Consider the following 18,763-nt stretch of genomic DNA (forward strand, 5'->3'; position numbering starts at 1 on the left):
ACAGGGGGACCAGAGGCCAGGTGAGAAACAAGCCACTGATTCACGAGGCCTAAAGGACCAGAAAAGGCCATGGTCAGGGTGAGTACTCCAGGGAAGGAGACTACCAGTTCCTTCCCAAGTTGCGCAAGAGCAGATCAAAAAGTACACCAACCCTGGGCATTGGCAGAGCAGGCGAGCCAAGCCCGGGAGCCTGGAGGAGCCCCCAGGAAACTCACCCTTCCCCTTTCTCCCCTTGTTACTCCCTACCTTCATCAAGAGATTGACTGGCTTCAAAATTGGATACAGCCTTCATCGTAAGCCAGCCACTCTTCTAAGAGCTTTATAAAGGTTGATTCATTTAATACAACACCATGATGACAGCTGGGGACTATTATTGTCCCTGTTCACAGACGAAAGAACAGAGGCACAGACAGGTTCCCAAAGGTGAAGTAATAGAGCCAGGAGCCAGTCTCTGCTCAACTCAAGAGAGGGAATGGCAGGAAGAAGAGGAAGAAAACAGGAAGGAAAGAAAATGCATGTCCGTGCGCATCGCCTGTTCAGATCAGAGTTTCAACGTATGCATATTTTCCACTTTGGGGGAACAAAATGGTGCCAGCTCACGTACTTCCTAAAGGTCCCTCCAAAAGCCTGCAAAACAGGCCAGTTCCTGGAGCGAGGAATGATGACTCACTGGCATGGCTGTTTTTTCTCTGACTTCGTGTAGTGACCACTGGAAAGTTGAAAATACCAAGCGCTGCTTGGACCTCGGTGAAATCAAAAGGCGTACTGTGTCTCTAATATTTTAAAATGGAAAAATATCCAATTCGACAAGTGTTCTTCAGTTATGTTTGACTTTTTCCCAAAAGTCCACAAGACTGAGAGGCTAACCTTCTTCCACAGACCAAGGCTTAAAGGCCTCCAAGTTCACTGGGCAGGGAGGGCACAGCTCCCCATTCGGGAAACATCTCAGGCCCTGACCAAGAGAAGGACAAAACTGGCACTCAAGACAATAGGAAGGGAAGCCAAAGGTAGCCTGCAGAGAATTCCTAAAGCTAACTGCATTGTTTCCAAAAACGCGCTGCAATGTTTAGGATGAAAATGCATTGACTTAATGTAAGGATAAGGAATTTTAGAGGCTTCCTGGGGTTCCAGTCATTATTTTCTTCCCTGATATTACCAAATGGGTCCCCACTCCTGGTGACAGGATCTCAGTGCCCGATGGGCTTGGTGACTGACATGGGACACACAGCCCAGCGAGACACGAGACACTGACAATATCTGAGGTTTGGTTGTTTCTCAAATCTAACATGCTATTGAATAGGTCCTAGGATATGGTGTTAGTACAATATCTGTAAAAAATGATTCTTTCGGAGAGGAGGAAAAAAAAAAAAAAAAGAACACAGCTTTCAGTGTTCGGTATCCTTTACATCTGCTGCTCAGCTGGAAACACTGTTAAAAGGCCATTAGAACCTTAAGGTAACAGACCTGGAAGGCTATGAAAGCCACGGAGCAATTTGCTGTTTGTGTGACGAGTATCAGCCCAGCTACTTCCTTTTCAAGGGCTGAAAACAGCTTCTGTCATGAGCCGTGAAAATCAATTCCACGGTAACCCGGCTGAAATGTGGCTGAAGGTGGCACACCTCTGGGCTGGCGCTACACAGCAGAGCCTCCTCCTGGGCATCCCTGGAACCTTCCAGAAGCCCCGGACAGCGGCTCCCTGGCCAAGCCTGGGAGGGAGGGAAGGAGCAGCACAGGACTTCCAGGAACCTTCAGGCTCATCTCTTAGGACCCCGATTCTCTCTGATGCTTAATTAGGTTAAAATCAGAACCGTCACCCCGAATGAAGATGGCTTTAGGAAATGTGCAGCAGGGAAAAGCCTGCTCTGGCTGATTTGTATTCCATCTTTCTCTCCTTCCTGATTATAGTAGTTGGGAGTGAGGCTCATTTTTCCCAAATAATACTGTTTCAAAGCCTTTCAGAACATAGAGCATTTGCAAACTTTTTTTCAAATACAAGGTCATAACTTTTGAAAATAAATATTTCGGAGGTAGAACAATGGTTTGTCAAGAGTTGTACTTCACAAACTCATGGTTAAAATTCACTTTAAATTGTGTTACAGGTTTTTCAGCTACAGGAATTTGTCATGCCACTTACAAAATGCAACCTTAGTTACCACCTAGAATTAAGATCATTGCAACCTACATTTTTATATATATTCAACCCCTGCTTTGTTAAACCGAAAACCTTTCTATAATTTCCTGAGCATATTCTGGATAAGGATAAACTGCCACTCTTAAATCATAGCAATCAGCTTACATTTATGCATGCAACCTCCCATATTACTTACTTTTACGTCAATAATCCATGCTGAGAAATTGATTCAAAATTAATTTGTCAAATTAATATAACAACAAAATGAAAAAGTATAATTTTATGGGTTTTTTTATTTGAATCTCTGATGCACCTGACTTGCTGTTGTTTCAACTGGAATTTTAGTGTGATTATACATATTTTCTTGACTAAAGTAAAAAAAAATGGATTTATATAATTTTTATGTCTACTGTACAAAACACATCATGCAGATCTCTAATTTTAAGAAATCCTCCAGTTACTTTTTTTTTTAAAGAGGGGAAGGTAGTAATTGAAAAGGGATTATCCATAATAATTTTGTTGTTGATGACATAAGATTTGCCATTTGTAACCTATTTTATATTCAGTTGAAACTGACCTTTTATGAGAGCCATGTGGTAATATAAGTGAAATGAATATATTCTTTATTGCAGACATATAAAAAGACTGGCCTAAGCTTTTAACATAGTACTTGACCTCCTGATGTCTAAATACCCCCAAGTCTATTAAAGAATGTTAAATAAGATACCACATAATCAAATGAGTAGTAAAAGCACAATAGAAGGCTTTCACACATTAGCACTTTATAATGTAAAAGTAAAAGTAAAGTGTGTTACCTAAATTCAAAGTAAATACATAGCTGGAGGAGAAGCTGTACCAGATCACTTAGGAATGTCAGGAGTCCTATATTTGCAAATTATTAATATGTCAGAATTACAAATTACTAATTTCCAAATCAAGTTCCCAGTATGTCAAAGATCACTGAAACTCTTCAAAAACATTTGGTAAACCTCTTGCTGTAAATAAAGGAAAAATATGTCAACCACTTCACATTTTAGTATTGTTTACGTTTTAAAAACTCCCAGTTCATTGGAATTTGGAAGAAAATAGGATAAACAAACAGCTAGAGTATGTTTAAAGTATTTTCTAACTTTTCCAGGAAAAAGGTAAGGCCTGTCACTTTAAAAATATCTGTAATATCTAAAAGCACAGTGGCTTTTTTCAAGTTCATTTCAAAAGCGCTGTTGACTTTGAGCTGTGCTGACCCATTAAGAAAATACAAATTGAAAATTATTCATCTTTTTAAAAAAGAAGACCTCCACGTGTTTTCTTTACATAGAAAATATTTGCCTCAACCCCACTGCAACACCTCTGGTTCCCCAAAATTCAGCTGAGGATCAGTGGCCCTTGCTAATCTCCACTGTCCTGGGGGCACAAAGAGAGGAAGTCAATTTCTCAAAAAATCCAAGAACTGTAATAAGGAGCAAACACACTAGCAGATCAAGCCTACAGAACACAGGTGTGCATGCCTTGAATGTATTATGCTACATCTTTAACTAAAAGTGTATGAAATGAAGACTGGCCAGCTCTAAATGTAGTCTCCTTGCATAAGAGTCTAGAGGTCAGGGAAACAATGGCTAGATCTGCACTGGAGAGCCTCCTGGAGGAAAAACAGCTGGGGCGGGGGAGGGGAGATGGAATTACTCTTCGCCAGAAATGTTCTAAATAGGAAGCCCCCCCCCAAAAAAAACAAGTCATGTTCCCAAAGGAAGCCTGCCATATTAACAGAGAATAATGGGGATCTTGTAGGTCTTATAGTAAAAGACACAGAAAACATTTCCCAGTTTCTTTTAGAGCCATGCTGAAGTTCTCTCCTAGTCCAGCCGCTGTGCGCTTGCTGCTGACTTGGGTCCCTTTTCTTCCACACAGAGGTACCAGTGGATTGAACTGATCCACTCTCTTTCCCTTAGTCCCCCTAGTGGCCAAAGTAAGCATTTGAAACAGGACAGAGGCGACAGGGGAGGAGGAGGGTGCAATTTGAAATAGAGGCACTTTCTCAGTTAGGATTCTTACCTATGATCAAGATGAGAAATAACAGGAATCATTGCCCAAATCTGACTGTCTACCCTGAGGAAAAAAAAAAAAACAACTGTATTTAAAAACACAGTAAATGCATTCAGAATTTGGCTCCCAGAGACTCAAGAGATGGTGCCTGGACCAAGGGCATCAGGGTCACCTGAGAACTTGTTAAAAAAAAAAAAAAAAAAAGCAAATTACAGACCCCACCTAAGAAGGACTAAATCGGAACCTTTGCGGGCGGGGCCCAGGCGTTGCTGTTTAACAAGCCCTCCAGTAACCCTGATGCAGGATCAGGTTTTCAGTTTATGAAGTTAGCTTTAGCTAAGGGGTTCCCTTCCCTGGATGCACATCGGAAGTACTCGGGAAAACTGAAAAAGAAAGGAAGGGAAGAGGGGAGAGAGGAGGAAAGGAAAAAGAGTGCCCTGTCTCAGACCAATTAAATTGGAATATTGAAAGATGGAACCCACGTATAAGTGTTGTATTTTAATATCTCACATGACTCCCGGAGAGCCCTGGCTCTTTCCAACACAGAAGAGCCAATGGGTAAATTTTCAGGAATTTCGTTAGCTGGTTGTTAAACTGTTAGTAGCTTGAAATCTGTCATGGTGGGAACATTTCTAAACCACAGAAACTGGCAAACGCTACAGATCAGGTCTCCCCACACCCTACCCTCCTGAAGGCTAATTGCTAAACATGTGTCGGCTCACCTCTGGCCAGAGTTGAGAAACACTGGACGTAATGAGCAAGGTTGCCAACTACCTCATTAATTCAGACAATCTGGGTAGTTACTCTCAATTTCTCCATTACCCTTCAATTCCGGGGGATTCTTATGAAGATTACCAAGCAATGCAGTGACCACATATTTAAGGAAGGAAGACGTCAGCCCCTCTCTGAGGGAGTAACCATGCCTAGTCCAAGTCAACAACCATGGCCTTTTTCCTTTCTCTTAGGGACATGGGTACAGGAAGCAATTCTGGAAGGAGAGGGTGGGTAAATCCGCCAAGGGGCTTCTGACAGTCTGTCTCATCAATGAGAAGACACACATGATTAGAAAGAGCCCCACTGTGTGCCTCTGGGCATCATAATGTGGCTTTGACTCTTAGTACTCCAGCAGCTGTCTTGCCTCCATAATGGAGCTCCCTGGTAGAATGAGGACAGCAGAGAACAGAAGATGGAGAGAATCTGGGACACAGTTGATAGTATGAACATCCCACTTTCTCAATCGTAAAACTGTTCTGGGATGCAACTTAGGTGATGAAGGCTTTCCCTGTGTGGGTATGCCAACCAATGCAGGATTTTCTATGACCAGCTGCCAGAAGTATCTTAAATGACATAGACGATTTCAGGCAAGAGTTTCAATGGCTTGTCTTCTTGAAACACTTTTTCCTGGAACTTCTAAGTAGCAGGAGTAAAGCTTTTTCTTACCTTTTTTTTTTTTTCTTTTTAATGTTGTTTCTTTTCTGATGACCTCATTCACCCTTCTTCTCACCACTTAACCTCATATTGGCCCTTGGCATCTCATGCTTTAGTATCTAAATCAGCCCCCTGGCTATCCCCCTCCCATCCCCCTGGGCCTTTAATGATCTATTCCATCTTGATTACAGTGCTTGACTCATCTAAAACAATACTTCCTTCTTGTCACTTGACTGCCAAGAACCTAGGATGATGACCTACTTCTTGCCACATAAAACCAAGGGTTTTCAAGATCCATCAAAAATACAACCCACCCTATTTGTTTAATATTATGTCTCACAGATTCTTAATTCATCCCCTTCTGTAGTATCCTCCACATGTACTACTTTGCTTACGAATTTAACCCCACCCCAAATGCCTTCTTCTTTCATGGTTCTTTGTCAAATGCTACCCATCAGTCAATGTTCCCGATATGGTTAATTTTCTATGTCAACTTGACCTTCCTAAGGGATATCCAGATAGCAGGTATACCCACATAATCTGTGGGTGTGTCTGTGAGGATGTTTCTGGAAGAGATTAGCATTTGATTTAGTAGCAGGAGTGACCAGTGGCAGGGAACACCATCCAATCTATCCAGACCCAAATAGAACAAAAAGGTGGAAGAACAACAAATTCTGTTTTTTTTTAGCTTGCACATCTGTCTTTTCCTACAATGGGACATGAGAGCTCGTTCTCCAGACTCAGACTCTGAGACTTATATCAGTACTCTACCCCGCCTAAGGCCTTCAGCATCTACTTTACTGGGTCTCCAGCTTGCATATTGTAGGTCATGGGGCTTCTCGGCCTCCATCCAGAGCCAATTCCAAGAATAAATCTCCTAATATATATACCTATATCTATACATCCTACTACCTTGGTTTCATTAGAGAACACTGAATAATACAGCCCCAATTAAATGTTACCTCTTCCTCTCAGCAAGGTGAAAGCAAGTCTTCATTTTGTGATTCCTATCATTACAACCAGTAACGTATTTGGTACTTAAGCCAAGGACATAACATTGTTTAACTACCAGGGAGTGAAGTAACAATTTAATTCATTCTTCATCTTGGTAAAAATTTTAAGTTTTGGGTTTTGTTTTGTTTTTATGCTGCCATAGGACAAAAAAATTTGACTGAACTTTCAAAACGGCACAGCTGATTATATGTATTTTGGTAAGTCCTTACTTTCTGAGAGTTAACATCTCACTGTGCCCTATCTGGGAAATCCCTTTCTCCCAGCCACATGGATACTCTTAACAATGCCGTGCTGGTTTTATGATGTTGAGTTTCGTCTGCACTAAAAAGCACATATAAACTATGTCAGCCATTTACATGGCCTTGTAAACTCAATGAATGCTTCTGGGATGCTTGTTTCTCTCCCTTGGTCTCTCCCTCTCTTTCACATACATAGACGCTGGTTCATGGTCATTGTCCATCACGGGGTAGATATTCAATGATTCACTTTTGCCTGACTTGTGGTCTATTCGTTGTATCAATTTTACCTTCTAAATATTTCTTTTCTTTTTTTTTAAGATTTTATTTATTTATTTGACAGACAGAGATCACCAGTAGGCAGAGAGAGAGGGAAGCAGGCTCCCCACTGAGTAGAGAGCCCAATGCAGGGCTCAATCCCAGGACCCTGGGATCATGACCTGAGCCAAAGGCAGAGGCTTAACCCACTGAGCCACCCACGCGCCCCTAAATATTTCTTTTCTTTAACTGAAGTACAGTTGACCTACAATATTATATTAGTTTCAGGTGCACAACACAGTGATCTGACCTTTGTGTACATTGCAAAATGATCAGCTCAGTAAGTCTAGTTACCATCCATCACCATAAAAGTTAATAAAATATTCTTGACTCTTTTCTCCATGCACTATGTTACATCCGCATGATTTATTTTATAATGTATGTTTGTACTGCTCAATCCCCTTTACCCACCCACCCGCCCCCCAACTCTCCTCCCCGGCGCCAACTACCAATCTGTCATTTACATCTATGAATCTGGGTTCTGTTTGGTTTGTTCATTTTGGTTTTTAGTGCTGCAGGTAAGTGACATCCTATGGGATTTGGTATTTGTCTTTCTCGTAGCTCCTAAATATATCCTGCTTTCTACTTCATTCCATTTCCAGTCACCACTCTAGGTCAAGCTAACATCTCCTCCTGTTGCTGTATCTGCTTCTGCTCCCCTGCAATCCATTCTCTCCAGAGCCACCAAAGTAACATTTCAAATCCAGTCCAGTCCTGATTGGAACACTTCTTCAATAGTGTCTTACTGCCGTAGGCTGAAGGCCAAGGTCTCTGCAGTGAGCGCCAGGGATTTCAGGGCTGATTAAGGCAAGAGACGGGACCGGGAGGGGAGGGGGCAGCAGGAGAGCTTTGTTTGGGTGAAACTTGACAGGCCTGCCGCATGGGAGGGAGGGGAAGGCCCTCCTAGCTGGGGGCCTGGCAGACATAACAGAGGAGCCAGGACCAGAAGGGAACACCCAGGAGTGGAGAGGGGGATTAAGTAGCTACGAAATGCTGCTCAGCCACAGGGTGGAGAGCACAGCAACTTGGGAGTTCTTTTTAGGTCCCTGATTCATCCCATACATGACCAGCAGGCCTTATGCAGTTTTGCAGGATACACAAGAGACGGGCTCTAAATGGTTAAAAGTGTATTTTCTATGGGCTATGTTTAAAACAACTGGTTGTGTAAAGAGTTTAGCGCCACAGGTTTTAGAGCTAAGGGTCCATACTTGCAGTGAATAGGTAACCTGCATTGGGCCATGATGCATGGGCCATCTTTGGACAGTGTATTAATCTGGCCCGCAGGCTCTCCTATACTCCCACAGGCTTTCTTCCATCCACCGCTATTTTACCCAGGTTCCAAAAGTCCTCTCATGCTTTCAGGGTCTTCTAACCATACAGGTACTAACTATGCTCTCGCGCTCCAGAGCCCATGGTCCATTGCTCTTCCTCAAGGAACCATTCCCAGATGCTGTGATTAGATCAGATGCTCTGTTCGATGCTTTCATGGAGTCAGGTACCTCATGCTTGCCTCCATCTCAGCCATTCCTTGAGAATGATGCCCTTAATTTCTACTTCCCTGCTAGGATTAAAATCCACTGAGGCCCTATACACTGCACCTAGCAAAGTAAATTACACATAGAAAGTATATAAGAAATATTTATTGGATGAATGAAAAAAAAAAAACACAACACCTAAAGGAAGTAGAGAATGAGTTATAAAAATAAATCAGTAACCTGGATAATGTCTAAACATGGAATCAAATTTCTATTTTTCTTTGGTACATTTGTTTGAAAAATATTTTTCATCCAAGGTTATTAAAAACTCTTAAATACTTCCATTCAGGATTATTAGAATTTTTTAAACCTTTACCCAAGACTTTCTGCTATGAAACCTTTTATTTACAAATATGGCATCCCAGGGAGACAATTATACTTTCAAACAGGATCATGTACATAACTTAAAACTGAATAATTTTGAAGAAGCTTATGAAACTACTTTAAGTAGAACTAATATGCCAGGTAAAGAATTTAATAGAGCAGAATCTGGTCTGCAAGGAGATATACGCACCAAGTTTAAAAAAATATTCACTATTCTATTTAAACTGTCACTACCATTGGCCTTGCTAGAAGTCTTTTGAAAGATGTGAAGGAGGGGGGCTAAAAAATAATCTTAAATATGTTACTATGGTAGGCCTAAAGTATAAGATTAAGCTAATAAACTACTTTATCAGCAATTCCCTCACAACAATTTCTATCCTAAACTCATAGGTCTATACAAATCTAGTGACTAAATCATAGGTCATTTGGTTTAAAAAGACTCAATAATTTTGTATTTTGTAAGTGTTCATAAAACTTACCCATAATTATAAGAGAACATTAGTCAGGCTCTTACCTAAATTATGATACAATGTTGATACTATAATACTTAAAGGACATAATGCTGTATATTTTAAACCACGTTTGATAGCAGCCTACATTTCTACTCACCAGCAATTACCATGTGGTACAGTTAAAAGAGGTGAGTTTTATGTCAAAAAGTATATCACTCAACTCAAATGAACTCTTGTTCTCAATGATGACATACTATCCTCTAATTAAATCAGCTAAGATAGCTCTGTTTGCAAGGATCATTCTAAAATTAATTCCCAAATCAAGAGTATAACAAGTGGCACTCCTAATAGCCCAGATTTTAGATTGCTTTGATACCTGGAATGGATGTGATTCTTTTAGAAATCTAGTGACTCGACAAATTATTTTAAAAAACTGAAGTTTTGCTAACTCATTTATACCTCTCCCACTGTTCTTCGAAAGGATTTTAAAGACATCAGCTAACTGAAGAGAGGGCAAAGAAATCAAATCTATGAAGCAGACAGTTAAATGTAAATTAAATAATTTATTTCGAAGTAGGATATTTAACATGTCTATAAAAGAGTAAAGTTTACCCAACACAGTTTTTCTGTTTATGTTAATGTGACAATTGAAAAAAAATTGTGTTAATGGCAAATGTATTAAATAAGTTAGTTTGCTGGGGGAACAGAGGGAGGACAGTTTCCCTGAGAAACCCACCAAAGAAAGGAAAAGACTGTTGGACAAAGATCAGGCAAAATGAAGCATTACTGAAATTTGAAAGCAATAAAGAAGAACTGACAAAAGTCACTAGTATATCAGCAGAGTATAAGAGAATATTTTCGTAAGTTGATTTTGGGATAGATTTTTAGAATCACTGAGATACTCTAAATTCATATTCAAGAGATGGGAAAGAGTTTAATGCTGTAATATCCACCTGTAGCCCAGCTCTCAAAACACCAGAAACACAAAAAGGGACAAATACTGAGAAAACAATTCTATTTTTTCCTAATCTATGAAAATAAACTTCCTCCCTCTATCCCTCTACCCTTATGATAACTCCCCATAGCAAGCTTTGTTGCACTAACCCATTATTCGTGTAGGCCTGGTATACTGAAAAATACTAATACATATTCTTTAATTTCCATCTTTTATATAGCTAGAGATACAATTTTTAAAAATCAGGAAAACACATAAAGAGATTAACAATTTAGCGATAGTAGCATGGCTGGTTCCTGAGAACACAAATTTCAAATTCAAAGTGATTTTGAAAAAATTGTAGATGTTGCAAGTAGATAGAAAAATATTCAGCACAAACTGTGGGGGAATACATATGGTGATTGATAATACCAGGTTATGTACCTAGTAGATGAAAAAAGAATTGATTTTGCACGCATTCAATCAACAAATACAGAATGGCAGGGGGCAGGATTAAATCTAGGACTCAAGTACCTGGAGTCAGGATGCCTGAATTGGAATTCTAGCTTCACCACTTTCTTGCTGAGTCATCCTTGGGCAAGTTAATGACTCCAGCCCCTTTGCTGCTCAGTTTTTTCATCTATAAAATGGGGATTATGATGATATCTACAAAATTATTAAAAGGCATCAATAAGACAATGTCTAATGTTTTAGAAGCAGGTAATGGTTTTAAGCAGGTGCTGGGCACGTTGTAATTTCCGAACAAGGGATTGTTAACTACAGCTGCATTCCATAACTGATGAAAAAAAGCGGGCATGGAGGCCAATAAGTCACCACTAGTCAGCTACAAGGAGTTATAACTAATGACTCCAAGAAAGCTCAAGGTGTAGAGGCTCGGTAAGCATAAGACAGCACTCTCTGAATTGCCTAGTCTTTCAAGCAGATACTCTTTTCAGTTGTTAAGTTCTCTTATAAGTTTAGAGCCATCAAGATGAGTTGGGTTGGAAAATGAGATAATATTACGGATGCTCAAAGAAAAGACTAGAATGTTTCACACCTACCTTTGATCAAAATAACATTCCTAACAGAGAACTTGATGATCCACTGCTCAGTATCTTCCCAGAAGACGGAACAGAAGAAAATAAGCAAGCAAACTGGGAAGGCTTTGGGCTAGTTACCTGGAAACATTTCGATACCACAAGAATTACTAAATATTAGAATGGATGACTGAGAGGGGCTCATGGGTCTTCTCCTTTGGAGGTCCTTCAAACAAGGACGGATAGTCTATCTGATCTGCCTGGGATGGCTTAAGATCAGGACTGAGTGAAGATTAATGGCGCAACCTGCCCCTTAAAGGCCTCCCAAGCACTCTCTGAGAGTATAACTTTATATATTACCCATCACAGCCCCTCATCTATCGAGTTTGAAGAACTCCCTTTTATCCTAGAATAGAAAAGGGCAACACTATTTCACAATTGTGAGTTCTGAGTAAAACTTGAATAATGTCATGATGAAACATAATGTCCTTATTACTTCTCAGTTATTTTACCAGGCAAGCTACCTGCAAATATCTTTCAATTAGAAACAGCCCGCATGAATCTAAATTATGAACAGCAGTTCCTTTAAATTCATGTTCCCTGGCAGAAAAATGGCATATGCCATTTCTCAAGCAAACCATTAAAAATCCAAACAACACAAAGGATGAAAAGGGAGTTTAAAGAAAGGATAACCACCATACACTAGATAATGAAATGCAAAGAGTGTTTTCATTTAATAATAGGACAGATTTCCTAAGTAATTATTCCAACAATGTGTAGCATTGAGTAGTTCACTTTAAAAAAATTTACATATATATACACACACATACATATATATGAATGTGTGTGTGTGTATATATATATATATATTTAGTATACAATTATCTTTTACTTCATTTGCTTCCCTATCAGATGTGCCTCTGACCCCACAATGACCTGTATCTTGATCATTTCCACCAGCATCAAAGCACACCAGGGTTAAGACAAAGTCAACAGTGCCCTTAGTCCTAGAAAGTGACTTAAACAAAAGCCCACGTTTTAGAACTTAATAGCTAATTAGGGAACACTGTAATTTATTTTAACCACTGGAAATGTTTTCAGTAAAGTAAATGGTGAGTACAGAAACTATTTACACTGAAAACCTTTATTTTGATATTAAGGAGATTTGCATCACGCTCAAGATGAAGTGCAGCCTCCTGGAGGTCCCATAATCCACTAAAGAGTACTGAAGCAATTTAAAAATACTTAACTATTTTCTTCTCTGAGATATCATATCTGAAATCATGCTGGGAAATATCTGTGTTTAAAAGAGACAATTTGAAAGAGCCCAGATTAGAGGAGGAAAAGATCCTAGAAGAAGTGAGCCATACTATAAAAACCTTTTAAAAGTTGAATTCCCTGAGATTTGGGGAGGAGAAAAAAGCAAAGCTGATCCTTATCAATTAATTAAAAAGAATGAAATAACAGTAGACAAAGGGGAAGGAGAGTTAAGAAACTTAAGGAGCTGTGGGGGCAGTAGCTCTCTATTCACTGATTAACAAATTAAGGAGTTCTGGAAAAGGGAGAAGAAGTGACAGGGGTAGAAAAGTGGTCTTATAATTCACCACAGGTTCCGCCTCCGACTCACCAGAGACCGGCTACGTCTGGCTCAGAATTGGAAAAAGGCTCCCTGTGTAGCATGCTCGGCGGGGTGACCGTGTGTGTAGGCTTTTTTTTTTCCCCCAGTGCCTAAATGTCTATAAATGTGTTCATTTCGGTATAAGTAAAAACCTGCACTTGTGGAGTTCGTAGCTCAACCGTAATAAAACAGCGATTACATTACATATCGAAACTGTGATGTTTTAAGATACAGCCGCAAAAAGCTCTTCACTCGGCGGCCAGCTCTTTGGCGAAATGCAGAGAGGCCGGTGGAAATGCAGCGTTTTGATTTGACCATCTGAGGTCACCGAGGACTCCAACGGCCGGGTTTGAGCAGCCCGCGCCCTCGCAGCATCTCCCGGCCTCTCGGTGCCCCGCTCAGCAGTGCTCGCTCGCAGCCACAGGATTATCTCTCCCGACACGTTCCATTCACAGAGCCCCGGAGAAGCTCCCCGTCGGTTGGAGCTAAGAGCCGGAAAACGCGCACTCGGGTTGCTGCGCTAGTTGCCGGAGACCGAGTGCTACCCACACACTGGCGCCGAGAAAGGGGGTGGGGACTCTCGAGCTCTCGGGGCCGAGATGCTAGTGGCCCGGCACGCGGGGTCCGGGGACCCCGGGACAAACCCAGCCGTGAGCCGCCCGCTTCAGTCGGCGCAGCTTCTGAGCGCAGGCGGGCGGGCGAGATCGCGCTCAGGTCCGGGCTCCGCGCCGGCGGCCGGGGGTGTCCCCCGAACCGCCAGTGACCAACTGCAATCGGGGAAGCACTGAGGACCCGTAACGCGAAAGCCCGCCCCAAGCCCGAAACTGGCAGCCCGTGAACTCCCCAAACCAGCCCGGAACTGCCGACGTCCGGAGGCCGGGTCCCCCCCTCCACCCCCAAGGTGGGGGTCCCCCCCGGCCCGGGCGCCGGGCGCTCTGCCTCCCGGAAGGACCCGGAGAGCGGAGCGGAGCGAGCGGCGCGCGGAGCCCTCCGCGTCTCTCCACCGCCCCCGCCGGCGCGAGGGCGGGAGTGGGGAAGGCGCCACTCAGACTGTGGCGCTGGGCAAACTGCGGCCGCAGTTCTTCCAAGTTTGCCTGAGCGGGAGGCGCGGGGTGGGTGCCCCGCTCGGCGACGTGCCCTCGCGCCACGGCCGCCCCCCGGGTGTCCCGGGCTCCCCGGCCCGCCCGGCCCGACAGCGAAGGGCGCGCACGGGCGCCGGAGCAGAGGGAGGGCGGGCGCTCCCGCGTGTGCACACAATGAGGCAGCGGAGACGCACACCTTCCCCGCGGGAGCAGCCGCCCGAGCATCCGCCGGCGTCCGGGAGAGCCAGCCCTGGCAGAAAGTGAACACCAACAACTCAGCAACAGGGGGGAGAAGGAGGGCGCCCGGTCGCCCGGGGGACGTGCGGCCGCCGAGGGCTGCAGCCTGCCGGGCCGCGCGCCCGCGCTTACCTGCGATCTCCTGGTAGGGGATGTCCGCCAGGCTGAATCCCTTGGCACCGTACGCCTGGCGGACCTCGCCACAGCTCCGAGCCTTCACCTCCGCCCCGGCCGGGAGGGACAGCAGCAGCCCGGAGAGGGAAAGAATCACAGCTCCGATCCAAGAAGGCATGGTGCAGCGTGCAAATCCAGCTCGGTAAACCCCAGGGCCCGTGCGCTCTTCACCTTGCCCCTCGAGCCGAAAGCCCGCCAGAGCCCGCTGCGCGCTCCTTGCCGCTGCCCAGCGTCACCCCCTTCTGCCAGCCGAGGGGACGAGCAGCGCAGCCCTCTGGACTGCGCTCAGCAAACTTTTATAAGCCAGATGGAGGATGGCAAGCCAACCAGGGCTGGCTGGGAAAGCAGCCGCCTCGCTCCTCTAGTCCCCCAGACCGGGAGCGGTGCAATAAAAACGAGCGAGCGGAGGCAAAGAAATGTTTAAAAAGCCACCATGGGGGTTCAGAGCTGCGATCCGACTTCCGAGCCGCAGAATCGCAGAGCGCTGCGAGCTCGGCTCGCCCGAGTGTGCGGCGAAGGTGGGAACGCGCGCCGGCTCTCCCGGAGAGGGAGGTGGACGGGCGAGCGCGAGTGTGTGTGCGCGCGTGTGTGTCGGGGCGAGCGCGGGTTCTTGGGGGCGCGTGTGCGTGGAGGTATGTGTTGGGGATAAACGGGATCCAGGGGAAACCTCGGCTTCACACAGGCTGAGGGAGCCTGTGAAAGTCCTCCCGAAATAGGAAGAGAGAAATCCCGGAGACAGACACTGGAGGCTGGAGGGAAGGAGAAAGGAGGGGAGAGAAACGTGCTACACTGAGCACAGCCGAAATTCAGAGGCAGAGTCGAAGGCAAAACCTGGACTGGATCTCTCGCGACTCGGTAGAAGAAGGAGGGAAAAAAGGAAGCGGTTCTGTGTTCTCACTCCCTTCACATCCTTCAGACCGATCCGAAACGTTCCCTTTAATGACTCAAGTAAGTGATCTAGAAAGGCAAAGTCTTTGAAGTTCCTAACATATGTGGTATGAAACTATGCTTTTGTGGACTTAAAGGACCAAGCAATTCTAATTGTTGCTCCAAATAGGGGCAACAATTTGTGACCTACTGAAACACAAAGCCCGCGTAGAAACAAACATGTGGGGAACCCCTGACTTTCAGAGCACAATCATCGCTGTAATTAATGGGCTCATTTCTGTTTGGCTTTGTTTTTTTTTTCATTTTCGAAAGACAGTTTGTGCACACGGACACCAGTCGTTTTATTATATTTTTTAATTTTTGGTTTGGGACTCATAAATTTCACCCTTTTTAATTTCAAATATTACATAATCTTGTATCAGAAATCCTTAGGCTTAAATTCTAGTGTGTGGAGGAACAGGAAAGCTAAGGAGAAGAAACACAACAAGGAAGCAATGGGAAAATGAGAGACCAGGGGTCAGCGGGGTGCATGAAGGAAGATACTGGAGAGAGAGGAGAGTGACTTCTTCCTTCGCTCTCCCCAGTCTCACACACTGGGCTTAACATTCTCTTCCAAGTTAACAGAATTCTCAGCTGGGGAATCTATTCACTTTCTTCCCATCTGACACTCAAGTTTTGTGAAATTGAATAAAAATGAAAATTCAGGGTAGACTCATCTCTTACTGAGTTTCTTATGCTAATGAACTCTAAGCAGAAACTGGTGTGCAGACCCAAAGCTTCTGCAACTACTAAGATAGTTAAATCAAAAAAAAAAAAAAAAAAGAAGAAGAAGAAGACGACGAAGATACTGCTTACTCACTTCTGCGGCCAAATGTGTTTAGGCCACCACATTACTCAAAAATTACTATAGGGTAATATCCAGTTGTATGGGGTTCCCTTATAAAGCCACACATGCTGATGTTTAGAAAAACATGGCTGTTAATGACCAGAATGACTCATGAAATTGAAGTCATTCTGTAATCATCACAACATGTTAGGTACATCTTCTTCCTCTTTTGATCAATTCTTCCCATCTTACTCCACTGACAAGAGGCCCAAGTATGAGATCCAACCTCGTTAACCCATGGAAATGCTTAAAAACATAAAGCTGACTTGCTTACAAACTGACGTTCTCTTCAGAACTCCATAGCTAAACATTTCTTTCTGAAAACAACAGTCACATACACATTTTTCTCTCCAAATTTTCACACAGTTTTTATCTTCATGATATCATGCTGTGTGACCTGAAGTCACTGAACTCGTTTTCCTCAAAGTCTGAAATCAGGATGATAACAAAATCTATTCCTTGTGGGAAAAGGATAAGATGGGTATGATTAGAAATTGCTGTAACAAAGTCATTATTTCCATGATATTTGACATGACTTCATTTAAACTTCTGTTTCTGTCATTGCCGAGTGATAGGCATTGACCACTCCTGAGGAGGGGATAAATACACACGTAACCTACCCTATCATCTCCTACTGGAACTCATTTTACTTGACCCTGGCCCTAGCAGTATATAGTAGATAATGCAATAAAAAGGATGTTGGAGGTGAAGGAAGAATGGGTAAAAACATAGTACAGGTGGTTTAAATTATTTAAAAATCAATGAATCATTAAGCATTTAATGAGCATTCAATGCAGCTATACAGAACTAGGTTATTGTATGTAGTTCCTACACTTATAAAATGACCTTGACAGTTATGGCAAGGCTAGGATATGGAAAGAATAATAACCTAATCAAGCATAAATAAAGTACTTTAATGCCATGAGGAGGGTGAAACAATGCAGAGTAGTTCCGTGAACTCCACTCAGACCAAAGAATTAAGTAACTTACCTTACTGATCCTCTCAACCCCTATTTGGCCCACTTGTTGGGTAATTCAGCACTGTTTGAAATGGTGTAAGGGGCAAAGTCAAACTCTCCAGCTAAGGGCCACAGCACAGCCTACATGAGGTATTGGAAGGAACACCAAAGGACGTGCAAGTACATAGAAGAGACTAGAAAGAAGAGAGCTCATATTAAGGGGACGTCATTCACTTTAGATAGAAAGAAAAAGTTTAGCCAAAGGACTCAAACTCTAGCAGTAGTGTTTATATTGTAGGTAATAGGAAAAAAGGTTAGGACAGTGAAGAAAAATAAACCAGAGGAAACAAGCACATAGAAGCAAGAGAAAGGTAAGAAAGAGAAACACATAGAGTTCAGCTATCGTGGTAAAGGTTTCAAGAGATTGCTACCAGAATAGGATAGTGAGTAGAAAGAAGGTGAAGGTAAATGTTGCAGAAAAGATTTGCATGATTTGATCTTTGGTTCAAGACACATACACACGTATACAGAATAATTATGAAGACTTATTTTAAAAATGTGAGTCTCACTGGGGAAATATATTTATTAGGACAGTGAGATTCTTGTGTATACACCATTTTTACATCCCAGTTGTTTTTCTGAACCCCTTCTGGGCATAAGGTGAATGGAGTCTCAGAGAATTTGAGTGCAGAGGGAAAAAGACTAAGTCTTAAGGAGCAGCCATAGTTAATAGACAAGCAGAGCAGCCCATGATCTACTTCATGGTCAAGGGCTCTTTCTTCCTACCCTAAATCTGATTGTATCTGGGGGTGTTGTACCAGGGCATTTCACCAGGGGTGAATCACATTTGGCCTGAGCACGGCAGTCCTTTCCCTTTTCTATTAAACAGTGCAAGAGTGGGCCTAAGATCCATTTCTGGCCTATGAGAGGTAAGGAAATTTCTGATGGACATTATTGTTCCTGGTTAAAGGCAAGAACTATAGAAGCAGAAAGGTCTTTTTTTTTTTTTTTTTTTTAAAGATTCCATTCATTTATTCGACAGAGATCACAAGTAGGCAGAGAGAGAGAGAGGAAGGGAAGCAGGCTCCCTGCTGAGCAGAGAGCCCGATGCGGGGCTCGATCCCAGGACCCTGGGATCATGACCTGAGCCGAAGGCAGAGACTTTAACCCACTGAGCCACCCAGGCGCCCCCAGAAAGGTCTTTTTATCTCAACCTCCTGCCTTCTTAGAGCTAATTAAACATCTGGTGGCTAGGAGACAAGACACTCCTCACAGGCAAAAAACAGAGGGTGGAAAGAACCTAGATTTTTGACTTCCTGTTTGACCCACCAAACCAACCCTTGGACCCCAGCCTTTGGACTTCCTGTTAAATAATTCACAAATATCTTTGTAGTTTCTGTCACCGTCAGGTGGTTATCCTGCTATTTACAAATGAAAGCAACAGAAACATATAGAGCAAACTACAGG

The 18,763-nt window shown here is 43.1% G+C and overlaps 1 protein-coding gene across 1 annotated transcript in view; it reads right to left on the minus strand.

Moving 5' to 3' along the window:
* Positions 1–15,210, minus strand: part of GPC6 (glypican 6) — a 1,082,024-nt gene extending 1,066,814 nt beyond the window's left edge. Inside the window, exon 1 of the mRNA XM_080798519.1 lies at positions 14,522–15,210. Within this exon, the coding sequence (XP_080654645.1) occupies positions 14,522–14,681 (160 nt within the window). The 5' untranslated portion in view covers positions 14,682–15,210. The remainder of the gene's footprint in view (positions 1–14,521) is intronic.
* Positions 15,211–18,763: the final 3,553 nt, after the last annotated feature.

The sequence above is a fragment of the Martes martes genome (assembly GCF_963455335.1).
Source record: "Martes martes genome assembly, chromosome: 3".
In the NCBI taxonomy this organism is placed as follows: domain Eukaryota; kingdom Metazoa; phylum Chordata; class Mammalia; order Carnivora; family Mustelidae; genus Martes; species Martes martes.